At 44.7% G+C, this 19,252-nt stretch overlaps 2 protein-coding genes across 3 annotated transcripts; both read right to left on the reverse strand.

Annotated features, from left to right (window-relative positions):
* On the reverse strand, positions 1-7,440 carry LOC306788724 (NAD-dependent protein deacylase sirtuin-5, mitochondrial-like). 2 transcript variants are annotated; one of them, XM_079284332.1, is made up of 9 exons: positions 7,037-7,121; positions 5,928-6,032; positions 4,941-5,074; positions 4,279-4,504; positions 3,495-3,582; positions 3,254-3,307; positions 1,267-1,390; positions 1,014-1,129; positions 1-826 (listed from the first exon to the last, which is right to left on the reverse strand). In XM_079284332.1, exons 2-9 carry the CDS (start codon positions 6,025-6,027, stop codon positions 754-756), a joined length of 915 nt encoding a protein of 304 aa, XP_079140458.1. In that variant the 5' UTR covers positions 6,028-6,032; positions 7,037-7,121; the 3' UTR covers positions 1-753. The 2 variants fall into 2 exon arrangements, with proteins under 2 accessions (XP_079140458.1, XP_079140457.1); XM_079284331.1 differs by lacking the exon at positions 7,037-7,121 and adding an exon at positions 7,338-7,440 and having other exon boundaries at positions 2-826.
* Positions 7,441-16,532: 9,092 nt separating this feature from the next.
* On the reverse strand, positions 16,533-19,141 carry LOC306788841 (uncharacterized protein). The gene is made up of 2 exons (XM_079284513.1): positions 19,065-19,141; positions 16,533-18,961 (listed from the first exon to the last, which is right to left on the reverse strand). Exons 1-2 carry the CDS (start codon positions 19,132-19,134, stop codon positions 16,890-16,892), a joined length of 2,142 nt encoding a protein of 713 aa, XP_079140639.1. The 5' UTR covers positions 19,135-19,141; the 3' UTR covers positions 16,533-16,889.
* Positions 19,142-19,252: the final 111 nt, after the last annotated feature.

The following is a 19,252-nucleotide window of genomic DNA, read 5'->3' on the forward strand; positions in this document are numbered from 1 at the left end:
ACAAACAGACAATCATCTTCTCAAATATATGATTGCATTCACTTTCAGACAATTTACAGTTGATTGACACACATTTTTTGAAAACAGACACTAAAAATGTATGATGAATAACTCATGATATTTATGGCACAATAAACACATTCAGACAGCATGAGATATGGAAATATTGCTGAATCAGGCTAGGACTGAAGGGACAGTATCCCCCCCGTACACTCAACTAAATCTCTGTAACATTGGTTGATTTGCACCTGAGGTGTAAAGCGAGCATTTGGTCAAGGTTGTGGAAACAGTTTTGAAAGGCATAAGATTATGTTACGTACATCTGTTGATTTGGTGGCGAGAGAAAGATTCCCCGTGGACACCAGGAGTAATAGGTTCTGATCTACCGCAAAGCAGTACGCTCCCTCACCAGCATCGAACACACCAGATGTGTGTGGACTAACAAGAGCATCCTATGCCAATAACTACATACATAGTGAATTCCTTTCTGTATTAAAGCTGCATCGCTACTGCATCAGACTCAAAGCAGCCAACATGTAAAACCTACAATATCCCATTTCCAGTTTATTGAGCTACACAGTATATTCAAGTATATAAAGAGATCCATATCGAAGTCTAAAAGAAGCTCTACGTTTAACTCCATCAAGCATGAACAGCTGAACGGATTTTAAGGCAAACATCTGGATTACATTGGTCTGTAGAAGAAGTCACTGGTTGCTGTTTGTCAAGTCACTCTCTTTAAAAACAGGCTTCTTAAACAACCTCGGACTCATGTCGCACCAAAGCTGGAGGCAGCGTGGTTCCACACGGACCCTGGAAATGGTACCTGACACACACACACACACACACACACACAGAAGTCAGAACAGCTGGATGATGCTTACGCTGCCAGTGGATGGCAGTAAATATCAATATATGCTTCATAACTCGCTGGTCTGGTTTCATTTGTAACTCAGATATCTTCATGCTGACTTCCTTCATTAGAAGCTAGATACGGTGTTGTTTACACTTACATGAAGTACTCAGTTTTTGGTGTTGCTTTGGTGTTGAATTCCGCCACTGGGATGCCCCTGGATGCAATCTGAGGGCCAAACATGGCTGCTGGGTACACGATTGAAGACGTGCCCACCTATAGGTTCACGACAGGGAGCAATGCGTTCATGTACAGCGTTTCCTTTCAGGTCTAGTCCTGGAGAGATTCTGAGCAAATATGGTTTTATTGGTTGCACAAGAAAAGAGTAGGACGTGAAACTGAGGAAGTCTCACCACCAGACAGAGGTCGCAGGTCTCCATCTCTTTTTCCACCTTGGTCAGGATATGAGAGTCCAGAGTTTCTCCAAAAAACACCACGTTGGGCCTCAGCAGACCGCGGCAGTCGCTTTCGCCGCACCTTGACACAGCGGAACCAAACAGGTCCTCAGACAATTCATCGTGTCATTCCGCATTCATCACAGAACAATAGGCCGCAAACACAGAAGCGTGAATCCAAAGATAGACGCTGCTCGTGTGGCCACTGCAGCAGGTGGTGAGGGGGGGGGGGGGCGGCTTAGAGCAGGAGGGAGCAGCAGGTCCAGCAGAAGCTCAGAGCGGAGCAGGTGGAGATGGTGGTTAATACCACAAGTATCTCACGAGCACAGAGAAGGAATGGCACCTAATCCCTCTCATCTAAAGAGTGCAATTGGTAGAATACTGATTGTATGTATTCGGGTAATTGTAGGTAAAAAGAAAAATTACAATAATGAGAATTAAGGGAATTCAGAATTTCCAAAATTAAAGTGGTAAATAAAACAGTGGGATCAACCTCATCACACCATAGTACCACCGGTAAACACAGCAGGAACGTGAGCCGGCCGAGTGCAAAACTAATGTATGTTGAAGCGGACCCACCATCCGTCCATTCTGATCCACTTATCCAGGGCCGGGTCACAAGAGCAGCAGGCTAAGCTCTCAGGACATAATTCACCATCATCTGTGGTTCATGTCATGTGCCTCTTCTGTGTTGTTTTCCTCTTCACGCCGACAGTCGGGCACGGCCCCTTAATAAAAGCGTCAGTGTGTAACCATAGTAACGCAGAGTGTTCGGAGGAACGTTTTCTCATAAATGTATGACTGAAATATTGCAAATTTGTGGGGCTTTTTACGTAAATATTGCACCTGCTCTTTACACTGCTCTTTACAGGGAGAGAATGTTTTCCACATAAAACTGGCACACACAAAACTAAGCCAATCCAAATCTCCTGGTATTTGCGCAACCCTCCTTCAAATGCATGTAGAACTAGAGCAGTGATTCTCAACTGGTGGGTCGCGACCCAAAAGTGGGTCACGGACCCGTTTTCAGTGGCTGACTTTGCCTGACAAAAAAAAAGAAAAGAAAAAAAAAAAGTTGTGATTTTATTTTTGGAGGGCATTTTTTTTTTTGCAGCGGAATTATTCCAGCATTTACGGGACTTGTTCTGACAAGTTTCCTGACTTGAGTGAGATGTACACACACCGTGACACACGGGGAGAGACGAGGATACAGAGAGCAGAGCAGGACTGTTGAGGTGTGAGATGTGAAAGTCAAATCACAGGATGATTTCCAAAAGAGAGAAATATCCAGAGAGACCAGAGACATTAGACTCTGACTGGACAGACTCATGGAGGTGAATTCTTCAAACACTAATTTCTCTTTTTAGAAGATGAGAAAAATATAATATTGTGGCTTTTTCACTTCACCCTGAATGGACTGAGTTTAAAGCTGCAGGACAATTCAGTGAAAATACGTTTTCTAAATTGAATTTCGTTACGTACTTTATTTTTTAATCCAGCCGTTATTTTACTTGAAATGAGAAGAACATTTATTTATGTATTTCTATGTATTATTTATAATCCATCCAGTTAAATTTGAAAAATGAGATTAATATTTATTAAAATATAATTGATGTGTACTTCATGTGTCCATATAAATATATAGAATTTGGGTAGTGGGTCCCGTCTTGTCATTAAGGGGTGATGGTGGGTCCCGCAGCCAGGCCAGTTAAGAACCACTGAACTAGAGAGAGCGAGAGCGAGAGAGCGAGAGAGCGAGAGAGCGACACTTCACTGCAGCCATGCAGAATGCAAAGACGACTGCGTTTTCAGGCTGGTGCCCCCGTTGAGTAAAGAGTAAACCTCCATGCGTACTCTGCATCAGAAAAGCAAGTAAACATAATTCACTAAAAGGCTTAGTGAATCTGACCTCAGCGGTATTAATATGAGGTGACAGTAATCCTACCTGGGCAGTTTATCCACAGGAATCTGGGCATCAGCAACATCTGGGTCAGGTGCACTGCACATTAGGAGAACAGACACAGTGGGTTAAATTGCTTTTTACCAGACACTTTGGGGGTCTAACTGAAGAGATCAGGCTATGCATCCTGCATGTTGATCAGCGTGCGTGTGTGTGTGTGTGTGAGAGTGTGTGTGTGTGTGTGCGTGTGTGTGTGTGCGTGTACTCCAGAGGCGCTGCCTTTTACCCTTTGTCCTTCAGGGCGGCACATATGGGGCTCCGCCTGTTCACGGTCACATGTCCACAGCTCACGCAGCGCGTCTCCAGCAGACTGCCTGCAGTTAGTTACACGCGGAAAAAAACAAAACACACACAGCTGTTTTTCATCGAGGCCCGCCGGAGTCACACAAAACATCTCCCCCTCCACACCATGTATTGACAATGATGGGTTTGTTTTCCTCACTCTCACACAACTCGATTGAAGCCAGATTTCAGCAAAGAAAACTGCTTTGGTGTCGGTTTTACCGGAATCCATCCTTAAAACCGGAGGGAAAACAGAAAATCCAGACAAAACTGTCTTCTTCAGAGCGGGATAAAGAGAATCAACTCTTGAAATGACTTTTCAGGGTCGGTGTACCGACATTGAATTGGAGGCGAACTCTGCGGGCTCATGGGTTGTTTGCATGAAAGACCAACGACTATGATCACTAAATGTTTCTATAACCCAGTAGAACCATGGGAAATGTCTCATGTGACTCAGCAGCAGCTTCAGGATTTCAGTAATGATTTACTTTACTAATCCCCAGAGAGCAATGAATCCTCTTCACTTCACCCTCCATGAGCATTGATGTCTCTAGATTGAAAACATTGAAACACGTCAGTTCTGTTTTAGTCTAGATTTCTTTCCTATAAAATGAGCATTCTGGGTAATAAAACCGTTCCCAATGAAATGATTCCAAAATGACTACGATCGTGTCTGTTCGGTCCTGTGAAATGTCAGTGTGTGAGTGCATGACACCTCCGCCCCGCACCGTGAATCTTGAGCACGTGTTTGGACCCGGCCTGCCGGTGGAGGTCGTCCGTGCACTGGGTGATGACGACCACGGAGCGCCCCTGCTTCCTCAGCCGGGCCTCGCACTCTGCTATGGCCAGATGGGCGGCACTGGGCTTCTTGTTCAAAGCCAGCTCCCGTCTGTAGTGGTAGAACTCCCAGACCCGAGACGGGGTTCGAGAGAAGGCCTCTGGGGTGGCCAGGTCCTGAGGATGCATCAGCACAGGCGTGTGTTTTTAGGTCAGAACTCAAGAACACAAAAATATTCAGAGGCAAGAATTGGACTGATAGTGAAAGGCAGCACAGATTAAGCTTAAACACCTCAATTAGGGAGGGAGATTAGCATTTTGTTTTTTGTATGAAAGACTATTTTGGATTCTCTCCTAGAGGTAAATCTTGCTGCAGCCCACGACAAGAAACCAGATTATGCAACAAACGCCGCTTCTCTCTTTGCTGGCTGTTGCTGCCGAGATAAATCCACTGAGCTGTGAAGATGTATTATGTAAACATTAAATACACCCACTCCTCAGCAACTATGAACCACAGCTGGATGTTAGACCAAACAAAACTTTGACCGAAATAAAAAGACAAAACATACGGCCACGCACAACTGTGTGCGTGATTTGCTTTTTAAGAAATTACCTGAGATGGCCACTTTCTCCACTTCTCGTTTTCTCCCCTGAAGGTTGGCACGCCGCTCTCTGCACTCACGCCAGCCCCTGTGATGATTGCGATGTGCTTGGCTTTGGAAAAGACCTCGCGGAATTCAGACATGTCTGGGAAATTACAAAGAAGGGCAACATGTGATGAACATTTTCTAAACCGTACCAACCAAACTATGGAAGACAAGTCACGAAGAAAGCAGTGATCAAGACGTTGGTTAAACTGATCGTTTTCAACCCGGGATGCACCGATCAGGCTTTTTCAGTCCTGGTACTGATACCTGGGTTTTGGGTATCGGCCGATACGGAGAATGATTCTGTGTATGTGTGTGTGTGTGTATAAAGTAATGAATTGTTATTTAATGAAATAATGGTATCCGATACCAGATCAATCCAGCCATTTGAGCTTGTCCTGATATGCAGCAGCAATTTTAACAGTCCAAACAATATGTCCACTAATGCCAAGGGGCAATATATCAGTAAGTATTATAATGTTTAAGTCATATATTATAGTGTTTTTGGTGTTCCCCGCCACAAACTTTGCATTCATGGATTTAGGAACAACTGATCAATTATGCAAATATACAGATGTAATCATTAAACACTGGTTCACTAACATTGAGTGAGTTTAATAGTAACTTATCATCTAAATAGTGCTTGATTGAATTAGGCTTGTTTGTCATTCATTTGCAGTTACTACTTGATTGATTTTTCACTCATTTGCTACGATTGTTTCTGTACCTTGTTGCAAATGTACAGCGTAAAAAAAATCCCTTTGCGGGATCAATAAAGTATCTATCTATCTATCTATCTATCTATTCATTCAAGATTTCACTGGATGATTTTCTTCAGCACAGGGCCAGTCAGGAGGGACGACCCGACTGGCTGATATCTATTGTTTGATGAAGGACTGATATTGACCTGCCACAGCAGCAGGCCAGCATCATACACACAGCGTTCCTGTTACCTGAGTTGAGTCTCGCTGTGTCCATCAAAGGGCCTTTCATCACATGAGTGGAGCACATGCGAAGGCCCAGAGCAAAGGCAGCTCGACTTTGGAGAAGCATTGTCGCTATCCGTACGGACGACCAGAGGAACACATGAAAGACATGAAAAGAGAACACAACAACGCAAACAAATTATTATATTGTTCTCACCGACTAGTGTTGGTTCACAGTGCGTGGTGACGATTTTCTCTATTTATATAACATGCAATCGGGACTTTTCTGCACTGAATATGAAGATGATTTACAAACTCACGTTGTGCAGCAAAGCATTGCTCAGACCTGCAGAACCTTAAATCCTAACAGGGAACCCCGAAGACACCAAAGATATGTCACGCTACATTTAGGACGCATGTATACAAAATGATGCAAAAGCATTCTGGAACGTCTGCAGTTGGTGTAATACTGCAGCCATAAAGAACACGTGGTCTTGTTTAGCTTATTTCTCGCAGGGTATTCAATAGAAGTGAGCCTGAGCATGTGCAAACTGTTCCACTTTGAGTAACACTGAATATATGAAAAATAAATAGCAGACATGGCTGCAGGAATGCATGTCATGTGGCTGTGCAATCACAGAAGCGACACTCTCGTCTTGTAACCTGCAATTGCAACAACCAGAGGAGGCCAGACCATTTGACACTGATAAGACCAGGAATGTGTATGCACCTTTTAAAAAAAACAAAACGCACGAGTCGCCGCCATGATATTAACCGAGGAAATTAAAAATGTCGCCGAATGACTCCCGTCTCCCTCTAAATGTTGGACAGAATGCAAGCACAATACTTTTCCACTCTTGATATAAAAAAAAAAAAAAGCCTTAACACGCTAACATGCTGTACTTGTAGTAACACAACATCTGAAAACGAGTATACTGGCGCTAAGTAAGAGGTAAGTTTGGTTTTAAACGGCCTAATACTTGTACAAACTACCAATAATAACAGACAATTGGGCGCGCCCTCAACAAGCTGGAGGCCGAAGCTAAACGTGTCCCAACAGGTTTAACGGGCTGCACAGGCTCGTGGATAAAAGACTACAAAGACCTACAGACTTTCTGCACACGTCCTTCACTTACAGTTGCACTCATTGTTATGGCGGTTTGTTGACCATCTTTAAACAGACTTACATGTAGCATGAAGTTAAATTTAGCTTACATGTAGTCCTTTAAATAAACTCACGTTACGTCAACATAACGTCGCTTGTAAGCGTCGTGAACCGACGTTAGCTGGTCATCAAATCTCGTTGCGCTCTCTGTCACATAAACAGGAACTAAGTTGCACATGCAAACAGTTGTGTTTACGGATAATGTCGGCTGGAAAACAGGACCGGTGAATGACATGTGAATGCCCTTTCCTTAGTCCCTGTATCGTACTCACCTCGCGTGCAGATATCCACGCTTTACGGAGCAGAAAGTCACGTCGAGTTTGCTTGTTTAGGTTTACCTCTGTCACTGCAATGTACCACGAGAGGCCGTAAACCGCGCTGTGACAAATGCTCATGAACTGCAGTTTAAAAAAAAGTGTAGTCTAGGAGCGCCATCTAGTGGTAGACTGCCGGAAGTGTGATTCATTCAGGATGATTCATTCATTCCCCTGATTATGGTCAGAGCAGCACTTCATGCTCCACCATCAGTGTTTCTTTCCGTGTTTTCATGTTGCCTTGCTGCAAAACAAGTGTTTCATTTGCGGGACAATACAGATCTGATGACTGAACTAATCACACATCACATGAAACTGCACTGGTCCCTCTTAAAATATGCCCTTTTAAATATCTCCTTCTGTGGTTCTCACCATTTGTATGCTATATATGTTTGCATGTACATGTAGACGCATGAATGTCATTCGTTGTTGTTTTTTATTTACTTTTATTGTTTTATTACTGTAGCCTACTTAATTATGGTCAAGACAATTTTTAACTGGAAAAACTAAGCTCGATTTTGCCTTTTTCCCCCATAAATTGCCATCATTATATATATATTTTTCCACCGCCACCAACGCTCTCTCTCCCTCTCCCTCTCTCTCTCCCTCTCCCTCTCTCCCTCTCCCTCTCTCCCTCTCCCTCTCTCTCTCCCTCCCTCTGTGAACTCCCTCCTCCCCATCGATAGCCACCTCTCAGTGTGAGTGGCCGAGGTTCTGCGTCTGCCCAAGTCGGCCGTCAGTCATCCCCCGGACACGAGTCCAAAATTGATGGCGACCACTCCAGACAGCAGCACAGACCGCAGACCGAGAAGGAGACTCCGCTCCAAGAGCGAAACCCCATATCTGGTTGAAGCACGGCTCTCCTACAACCTGCGGACAGGTAGGCGCACATCCATCCATGTTCGATGTTTTCCCAGATGTCTTTATGTGGGTGGACTGAGATTGGGGGGATTATCGCCTTATTCCTGTTAACGCGAATTAAAAATGACAACAATGTCCATACATGCTGTTATTGTGGACTGGTGTTATGGTTTACCGTGAGATGCATCCCTCCATGATTATTTAATGGGTAGTTTTAAATATTCTCGTTCGGCACGGGGGGGAATGTGACTGAAATGTTATGCAACTTTGTAGACTATCGCCGGTGGTTACTGACGTGTTGGCGCAAAAAAAGAAGAAGAAAAACATCGAGGGGGTCCAGATATTAAGCAGCAATTTTTTTCACAGCTTTAAATACCGCTCGTGTGTGAATTTTGATTTCGTCAGCGCCTGGTTCTACCGCTGTAACTCAACGCAGTTATGTAATATGAAGGAGCTTCAACGTCACCTGTAGTGGCCAAAAGCTCTGGCTGTGGTAGTGGTGCACACAAATCTGATGGGATATCCGGTTTGTTCAACGTTTGTGTGTGTGTGTGTGTGTACATATACATTTTAATCACCGCATCCTAAACTGAAATAGATCACGCGATGATGCTCGTGGCGAACAGCCTTCCATCGCCCGTTGTACAAAGCTTGTTGCATCCCTTGTTACCATGGTGACTTGGCATTTTTTTTGGATTCAGATCTTTTGCACCACCATGTTATTGAGATCCACGCTGCATCCAGCTGTGTCCTTTACAGATCTCATGCTCGTCATTTAATAATCTCTATAGGATATGTGATGCAGCTGTCACAATTAAAAAAAACATGCTTTAGTCCCATCCATCACAAGTCACCAGACACCAAAGCAACATCTTTAAATTGCTTGTTTTGTACGACAGACCATCCCAAATCTCAAAGATATTCAATTTACAAAGATATAAACGGAAACAAATGTAGCAAATCCCCCAAAATACAAATCAGTTAATCAACTATTTCAACACTAATGTGTGATACTGTTAAGGGTCATTGAAGACAATTTGTGTTATTTGAAGTGAGGGCAGTAGCGGTCTCTGGAGGTTGAGGCGATTGTGATTTCGGGCTCATCACTTCAGTCATAACGTGGCTGCACCTTCCCCCAGAGCAGCTGCTCAGTGGCCACCAAATAGCTGCTGTATTATTGACAGCTCCCAGGTGTGCCAAGGCGCTGCTGGGAAAAAAAAGAGCAATGAAGCAATGGTGCTCAGATGTATTGTCCTAGATGGATGAATGAAAAGCACACCAACAAAAAAAACAAACACAGCCTGTTCATCTCAGATAAGCCTCTGTAGGTCTTGGCTGCTCATTTGCCAATGCGTGTTTGTCCTGTGGAGAAGTCTGTTGTCAATGGCAGGACACTGTCGTCCGTCTCTGTGCTCGTTATTCGTGATCTGTTTTCCGTTATTTCCCTACTCTACGCCGAGCTCACACAAAGCATGAGCACGCCACGGGGGCGATTTCTTCAACAGCACTCTTGACTCACTTCCACCTGAAGAAGCGTTGCAGGATTTAGCTCGCTCATTGCCAAGGAAACCAAAAGCCTTGTGGTTGGGTACCAGGTGCTTAATAGTGATAAATGGCCGCGGCCTGCCAAGGATGTGAAACAAGAACCAAGGCAATTATCTCTTTGTAGTTCTGGACAAGGCGGCGACTTTGGTTTCTCTATATGCTTTTTTTCCTCAGGGGTCATTGTGATTTTCTATGCATCCATGTTTTCATCAATGAACCTCTACTTCACAGAGCTTTAACACAGTTTCAGCTTCAATGAGACGGAGTTGTGTGATTGTTTTTTTTTCTGATGTGTGGAAGCTTCACAGCCAACTATGAAACATTGCTTTATGGCGCTGACCCGTTTAGCGCCTGCACTAATCTAATTTGCCCCCACAGTTAAATGGCCCCGCATGCTGTCACAAAGACGTAACAATAATATGGCATCGGTTACTGCGTGGCTATCAGCGATCGTGTCACCTGTCATAAAACATTATAGGGTGCAGGTGCAGATGGATGGGTGACCTACTTTCACAGGGTTGATTTCAATCATTGCTGCCTGTTGTGAAGCGCGCACACACTGTCTTCTAACAGCTGAGCGATCATAACTGCAATCGTTGTTGTTATACCCAAGGATCTTGTCTATGGATATATTATTTTGAACCAAAAGGAAGAACATGTGTATTTGTGTGTCAACATGCATGGTTGTGAGCACCGAGCGTGCCCTCACAAGGGCCCCTTGTTGGTGTGATGTGCATGTGTTGCTTGCTGACACAGCATCCGTCTCACTGGAATAGGGTTGTCTGCTTGTTTTTATTTGCCCATCGTTCAGCAGCTTAACTACCGCCCCGTCTGCTTTCTGTCTGCACACTCACACACACACAACAACACTCTCCCAATTACAGAAGCGTTTGATTTGCCACTAGCATCTTCTTTCTTTGGGTTTGCTCACACAATCAACCCTAAATTCTCCATCCCTTCAGTCTCTGTATCTTACTCCTTTTGGTCCTGAATGTCCATTCTGTCAGATACGTTCAGTGTTTATTATAAGAATGTAACAGACTGACTGTCTGTTACATTTGTGTTTTACAGTGCAGGTGTGTGCTCATTCATGCTTTTTATGTTGTGATATATTTTTTTAATTGTGCTAAAATCAGTAAATGAAGGGGCACAACCGTATGTTTAAAGTAGTGCTGGGCAACGATTTAAATATTTAATCGCGATTAATCGCATGGATTTTTTGCGATTAATTGCAATTAATCGCGTTGTTATGGCAAAGTTCAAAATTAATTAAAAAGTAGTGTATTGCGCACTTTTATTTTAAAAGTACTGCTATATGAACAAAAGGGCAATAACATTTGGTTCACGAGATGCAGGTAGCATGTTTCATACTTAATGTGAATATAATTCATACTTTGTTGGCATGTTATTCTGACAACCGGATGTTCGTTTGAAGAAATCGGATGTTGTCTCACGTTAATGTTTCCGCTAACTTTCAAAGTCCTTCGCTCGCTCCCCATCTGTGCCGTTTAAATGTGTTCACCGTGAATTTCAGCAGATAGGTGCACTAACATGTGAGTGTCTGCTGAGTTGACCACGGAGATCTGAGTGTCTGCTGACTTTACCGCAGCGATGTCCAGTAGTCTCCAGGGAGAGCAGCGGAAGTCGCCTTTTCTCTACGGCAACCCTGAAGGGACATCATATCTCCAATACAAAACGATAAACATGAGACAGTCTGACTATAGGATGTTTGCTGGCTTTTATCCCACTGTTCTTGTCATCCTCTTGTTGTTATGTATATGTATTGTCTCTTGTCTTTCAATTAAAAAAAAGAAAAAAAATTATAATTATAATAAATGTTTAACGCGCGATAAAATAATTGTCGGCGTTAATTAATGAACGCGTAAACGCGAAATTAACGCGTTAACTTGCCCAGTACTAGTTTAAAGGTATAATATGTGGTCGCTTTGTTGTTTGCTGTTTGCAAACACATTCGAAATTTGCCCCTCAAGAGTGAAAGAAGAGAGGGGTCTGAGGTTAGTGAGAACCAAGCCATGAATCGGAAGGTTAAAGTTTGACAAAGCGGCGTGTAAACATTGTTTTTTTTAGAAATATGTTGCATATGATACCTTTTGATATTCATTCAGTTGTTTTTTTCCTGCAGCGTCGACACACGGGTCAGCTTGCCCTTACATGCTGAGGCTCTTCTCAGGTCTGGTCTGGCATATGGAACTTTAATCCCAGCACACCTCCTGTACAGATGTTAATTGCGCTGAACAGCTGGATGCTGTGTCAAGTGTATAGAGGTGTGGAGACACCGATGGCTGGAGCTCCCACCATTGTACCTGGCCTGAATGCAAATAGACAAAGCTGAAGCCCCGACCTGGCTGCATTGCAGTTGTTGCAGGATAGATGATGTGCAGTCCTTATCCCTACATGTATACGACATGCATGCTGTGTTCAAATGTAAACATGGCTGCAAATTTAGATGCAAGTACACATGTAAATATGCACAGGGATGCATGCTTGAACACACAGTATTTGGATATGCACAAGTATTATCGCTCTCTCTCTCTCTTTCTCTCATAAGTCAATGCTCAAACCTGGCTCTGTGTTGCAGCCACATTAAGGTAAAAAAAAGAAGCTGAACTCATTCACCACCCACCACTCCCTGCTTCTCTCTCTCTCTCTCTCTCTCGCTCTGCTGCTCCGTGTTGCAGTCCCCACCGTCCACAACGGTACAATCAATACATACCAGATGCATGGTGGGACGGGACACATTTCTGCTGCAGAGCTCTGTGCACCTGCAGGGTTTTACCAGAGGATCTACAGTATGTCAGAGACACACTTCACACGGGGAGCGATTTAACCGCAGCCAGGACAGCCAGGACAGGACGTGATATTTGGTGTTTTCTATCACAAGTCTGTTAACCAGTCTGCAAGTATCCGCATATATATACACTCTCACGGAGGAAAGGTCTCGTCCAATGATCCGCTGTGTGTTGGGCGTTTTAAATGCAGCTAAATGTGACTGCAAGGTCAAGAACAAGCTGAATTTGCCATCACCGATTCGAGCTGTCAGTCCAGCGATGAACTAGCTGGGCTGGAGCTGCTAAATGTCTCATGTTTTTCAGCACTTTAGGCTATTAGCACACAAAGTGGTGATAATTAGTGGCAAGAGGTTTATATCAGTTTTCTGTTTCTGTCGCTTCCAATCTCTTTCTTATACCTTGTGTGGGGGCCACTCCATCATATATGATAGACTAACGGCCCTGCATCTTAAAAAAAAAAAAACAGCAACAACCGAGCATCCATCCTCCCTCCTTGGTTGCACATAGGCCTTCTTGTGAAGCGTCCCAGGTCTGAATAAAACATGAGTATCGGAAAATCAGAGCAGAAATAGCAGCGCTATATCCAGGGCCCATACTGGATGCTCCTGCAACATAAAAGTTGCCGGAAGACCTTGCCAAGCTTGTAGCGAGATGGTTTGAATAAAAAACGACTGGACACTCTCTCTCTCTCTCTCTCTCTCTCTCTCGCTCTCACATAGACATGTGGGAAAGGCTCCTGGCTGGGATGTGCAGCTGAGAAATAACGCCTTTTCTTCAAAAGCCTGAAGCAAGTGGCATGACGACGTTGCTCATGGGTCGTATTGATAGTGAGAGGGGTAAAGATACCACTGCAATCTGAGAGGATCAATTACGCTCGGCCTGAATCACTGCTCCTCCCTCGTGCTGGTTCGACTGACTCGAAAGCATTGCAGTGGATTCTGTTGGGTACAAGGGGACAGAACAAAATGATGGGTGGGGCCTCATCTCTAATATTAAACAATGACAACAAAATGTATATTCTCAGCAAGATAATGTCAGGCAGGTTGGGGGACAAACTGGGGGCATCCATTATGTGGATATGATGAATGTCTAGAATGGCATTTGTTGCTGGCGTCGCAAATAGCAAGCTCCCACCCACAGTGCAGCGGCTCTTGGGGACATTTGTGCTGAGTGTGAGACTTTACAGAGTCAGAATCCCTTCAACGCTGCTGCAAAGCTGGGACTCGAGTCAATCAAAGCTGCATTGCACCACTCAGCAGTCCTTCAAAGATTGTCAGGATACATTTTGGCTCTCGCACTTGAAAACCCTCGTCAATATTTCTGTCATTTCCAAAAATAAAATGATAATCCAAATGCTACTTTCCATTTTGGAAAAACATTTATCATTTGGTCTTGTTAGAACTGACTTAAGATTTCTGTATGAGTTACCATGTTGTCATACCAACTGTACGGTTCAATTTTGCCAACATTCTATAAAGAGTGAATATTCATTTTTGTATAAACCTTATTTTGGTATGAACCTCTTCGTATGAAACAGAGATGTAGAGTGGGTGCTCTACACAGAACACTGTGGTAAATTATGCCTGCAATCTTAAAAACAGACAAATAGACGATGTATGTGTCAATGTATAGGATCTAAAGAGGCAGAATAATTAAGCTATAAGACATCGAACCAAGAGGACAATTAGCTCCTCTCTCCAGTGAATCGTACAGAATGTAGAATTGATCTTCTACAGACACACATTGCTAATAGACGACATAAAACTTAAAGGCTGAATGTGTCGGAGTTTATATTTCTGGCAGGTAGTAAAAAGCACACAATGCTTAGTTTTCATATTTAAAGAAATAATGAATCATATAAATGAGTGTAGAGAGAGATGGGGATACAATTAGGAGCAAAAGAGTTCTACTAACCTGACAGCTAGCTTTTCTTCTCATGAAGGTTATTCTAAGAGAATGTTGTTGGTCTGGATTCCGCTTGGTTGCGGTCAAGAGGTAATTGAGGCCACATCAGGAGCCACTGCTGCATCCATACCAGAAGATTTAAAATGACTCATACACGGTGTGGATCATTGTAAAATGGTCTGCTGAGAATTGTTTCTGTATTTATGACAAGCAGTCATGGCTCATCAGGGATGCTCTATAATGTGGAGCGACCACGAGGTATTCGTCTGAACTTCAGAAGCAAGAGAGGGGCATGAATCTCTGTAGTTGACTCGTCCACGTCATCACACTGTGGTGTTCATCCAGAGCGAGCGGGACAGATGGAGGTTCCAGTCAAAGAGAAAAACCTCTCTGCAGACATGAGACAGAATGTCCCAGAGGAGCGGCACGGTCTGCCTACCACAGAGCGATGCGGAGCCCACTGAAGATCGCTCTCATGTTGTGGGATTTCTTATGGGTTTTTTTCCCGATTTCCACTCGCTTGCGTTCCAGTAGCGTGACTTTTGTGAGCACGCAAGCAAACCGCATTACTCACGTGCTTTAGTGAAGCACATCCTGTCCCTCTCAACAGACTCGAAATAGAAAAGCATACAGCGTTCCCTGCTCTCTTATCGCGTTTTTTCATTAAACATGACTAACACAAATGTCATTGCATCCCTACTGCGACCCCCCCCCCCTCCCTCCAAATAAAGCTGCCGTCTGTCACCTCGCCTGTGACACTGTTTCTTAATTAGCAGGCAGCGGGGTAAATCCTAAACAGAGGGCTCTGAAAGGTCTGACGTTTTGAGACAACAGACCTAATGAAAGACGGAGCATTAGTTGCATCGGTCATACGTAACAACTTCCAAAACCCCAAAAATGTTCCGTAGTCCAAAAGTCCGTTTGTCAGCTGGACATAGAAAATGTGTTGTACGTCATGTGGCCTGTGAAAAGAGCATGTTTAAGAACGGATTCATTTACAGATACTGCACATAAACTACAGGCCGGTCCCTGGAGCACCACTGCTCTCTGGTGGAGCCTTTTCTACTGCACAGGGTGATCCGCGTGCACACGTTAGTGCTGAAACCATTCATCGGGTAATACATTCGTCGTCCATGGGTTGATGACATCATCCAACAGATTACTGTTGGATAATGATCCACACAGTGTATGAGTCATTTGAAATCTGCTGGTACGGATGCAGCAGTAGAGCTCCCAATGTGGCCCCATTCACTTCTCCACCCCAACCAACACCAAAAACCAAAAATGTATCTGTAATCTACCGGTAACAGATCTACCGGTAGATTACAGCTGATTACATGTGAATGCACCACTACTATGCAATAAAAGGTGCGAAAATGAAAATATAGTAAAACTCTTAATGGGGCCCATTGTGCAAACTTTAGCTCAGTGCAGTTTGACGACATTACTTCTGCACAAGTGTATGTTTTACTTGTAGCGGGACATTTTTACATTGTGGTTTACTTAAGTAAAGGGTCTGTTTGTTCGATTTATCTCAGCATAAAGTTTTCTGTGCAGCCTGAAATTCCAATGGAAGAGCAGTTCATGTAAAACCCTTTAAGGGGAGTCACCACAGGAGAATATATAAAAAAATGCAATGAAACTCCCCCAAAGTTGATTACTTACATTGAGACAATAAATTGTAGATGTATTACAAGTCTTCTGAAAATATATGTTAACAATAGCCATAAAAACATCCATTTTTGCCATGTTTGTTTGAGGGTAAAATGTATAAATCAGGCTGTGAATGCGATATGAAGTAAAAACCTTCAGAATATAGACAGGAATGTAACGTGGTGCTGCTGCTGAAGTGGAGATTTCTGGCTCAGAGTATGAGAAAAAAAACACATTTTAAGAAAACGGCCTTTAAAGATATGGATTGTAAACCTTTACATTTTGAAGACACTACAAGTAAATAGGGTAAGAAAAATAATAACACCATGAAACTCCCCCAGTTGATTCCTTAAATTGTTTTCTGTAGAACAAGTTTTCTAAGATTTTATGTTGAAATCTGCAAAATGATTGAGGCATCATCTGATGCCAACTGATGAAATTAGGAGAAAACTGCAGACGCAAAGAGACAACAGTAGTATGTATGTGTATTCTGGATGTTTTCTGTCCACTAGTGTGAAAGTAGATCAGTAACAGATCAATTTCCAAAACAGTTGCTCGTCATTTTCTGTTGACAAATCGTGTCAGCTCATACATATACATATCATACATATACAGCATTGAGACACAGCAGATGACAGAAGTTGTACATGTGTGTGATGTATGCACTGGTAGAGTGTTTTGTGGCGTATGAATCCGTTTTTTTTAGTGCAGCGCTTGTCCACGAAACAGCATGTCGTCACACACACGCCTTTTCTCTGTGCCCTCTCAGGCCGGACTTCTTCGTGAACGCTTTGCCGCACCGCGTACACGGGAACGGCCGCTCCCCCGCGTGAACCATCGCGTGTGTTCTCAGCATGCAGTTCAACCTGAACGCTTTGCCGCACACCTCGCACGTGAACGGCCGCAGCCCGATGTGCTTGGCCCTGCGGTGGGCCATCAGGTTGGACCTCCTCTTGCAGCGCACGCCGCAGTCCTCGCACTCGTACGGCCTCTCCTCCGTGTGCTGGACCATGTGGGCGGCGAGCTGGGCCGCGGTCGGCCAGCCCTTCCCGCACGTGTCGCAGAGGTACGGCTCCCGCCCCGTGTGTTTGTACATATGCCACTTGAGGAGCGTCTTTTGGTAGAACTTCTTCCCGCAGACGGGGCACAGGTAGCCGCCCGTGTGCCTCACCGCGTGCGCTCTCAGGCAGGCTTTGGTGCTGAACTGTTTCCCGCAGTGAGAGCACACGTTGGGCTGCCGCTCTCTGTGCTCGCGCCGGTGCAGGGTCAGACAGGCCAGAGTTTTGAAGCTCTTCCCGCACGTCTCGCAGACGCGCGGCGTCACACTCGTGGCGTGTATTGTTTCGTGATTGTTCAGCACAACTGGATTGGCGTAGCACTTCTTGCAGGTGGCGCACTGGTACAGCTTTCTGTTTTGCTGGTGTCGAATCAGTTCGAACAGCCTCACAAAAGTCCTCTTACACACAGGACACGGGTACGAGCCTTCGACTTTATGTGCCTTGGAATAATGTTGTTTCATGAGGGAGAGATCTGAAAAGTTCTTCTCGCACAGGGTGCACTTCATGCCGCGAGGTTTGGACCTTTGGGAGCCGTCCGGAGAGGTGGGAGCTTCTGCCGTGTCGCTTTCCTGCGTTTCAGAACTCGCCTCAGCGTCTGGTCGGAAACTGCAAGCGGCGATTGTCTGCATTTTCCTCCGAGGAGCCCTTTTGGAACATCTGCTCTGGTGCTTCTCAAGGTTCTTGCAGTATGTAAACCTCTGGCCACACTCCCGACATGTCATGGGGAAGTTAGCCTGCGAGTTGGTAGATGCGTCCGGGACTGTTGGGATGTCCTCCTGATTACTTTTCCCCGCGTTGCTCGACGAACTGTCCCGAGAACGCTGGTTTGTTCCTTCCTGGCGCTTCTGGCAGTCCTCGTAGCCGTCACAGTCTCTCCCACAGTGAGAACAGAGGGAAGCACTCTGTTCGGTGTGGCATCTCATGTGCCTCGTCAAGTCGGCACAAGAAGTGAATACTTCCCCGCACGTGGAGCACTGTTTGACACGACTGCTTCTTTTACACCTTTGCTCTTGTGGCGAGTCAGAAGCTATTGATTCCTGAGGAGCAACGTTTTCAGCCTCAATAAAGAAAGACTCTTCGGTCTTAACTGCTCGTCTTCTACTACTGACCACACAGGTCCTCTGGTGTTTGTCTAAATTCTTTGGGTAAGTGAAAACCTTGCCGCAAACATGACAAACGAGACTCGAGTCACCGAGAGGCTGCTCGTCGTTTGGGAGACTATTCTCATGAGTTGTGGCGCTTGGCCGCGACGAAAGCTCATTCTCACTTCTAGAAGCGTTATTCTCGACGCAAGCCGGCAAATTGATGTTCTCAAAAAAGCTACTTTGGCTCGCAGGATCTGGCTGACTCGTCGTATTTGCAGAGCAACCGCTCCGGGTAATCCTGTGCTTCTTTAGTCTGCTCTGGGAACCAAAACCCTGGTCACAAACAAGACGCTCGGAGGCTTTCGAGGACGTCCTACCGCCGGTTTTCAAACGTCGGGACTTCTTTTTGTCGTCTTCGTCGTCAGACTCCATGTCGTCAAAAGGTGGGAGTATTACTTCAACAGAGGCGCCTCGGTCTTCAGGCAGATCGTCAACATGCTGCCCCCCATTTCTTTCCACAATCCTCATCGGTTCACAATTGACCTCCTCAGAGTTTTCTTCTTTCTCCCTGTTTGACTCCCCGCCGGGTGCGTCCGCCTCCTCCCTGTTTGGTAGGTGATAGGACAGGCTGGAGAGGATGCGTTCATCACCGCAGGAGGACAAGGCTGGGAAAAGGAAAGACAAAACACAAGACTAATTATTGTCAGGAACTAAAAGAAGAAACATTAACAACACGGAAGACACTTGGGAATTGTGCGATAATATTACCTTGTGGGACTTGGTGGCCGTGATGTTTGTGATGCTGAATAAGTGTATTCAGGGGCTCAGGTTGAGTCATGAAGTCTGCGCACTCTTTCAAGATGGAAGGGGAGAGACTGAGCCAAAGCGAAGTCTTGACATGCAGCAGAAAAGCTCAAATCAATTTCTATTTTATTCTCATTCTCCATCCTTTGCAT

This window comes from Melanostigma gelatinosum (genome assembly GCF_949748355.1).
Source record: "Melanostigma gelatinosum genome assembly, chromosome: 15".
Classification (NCBI taxonomy): Eukaryota; Metazoa; Chordata; class Actinopteri; order Perciformes; family Zoarcidae; genus Melanostigma; species Melanostigma gelatinosum.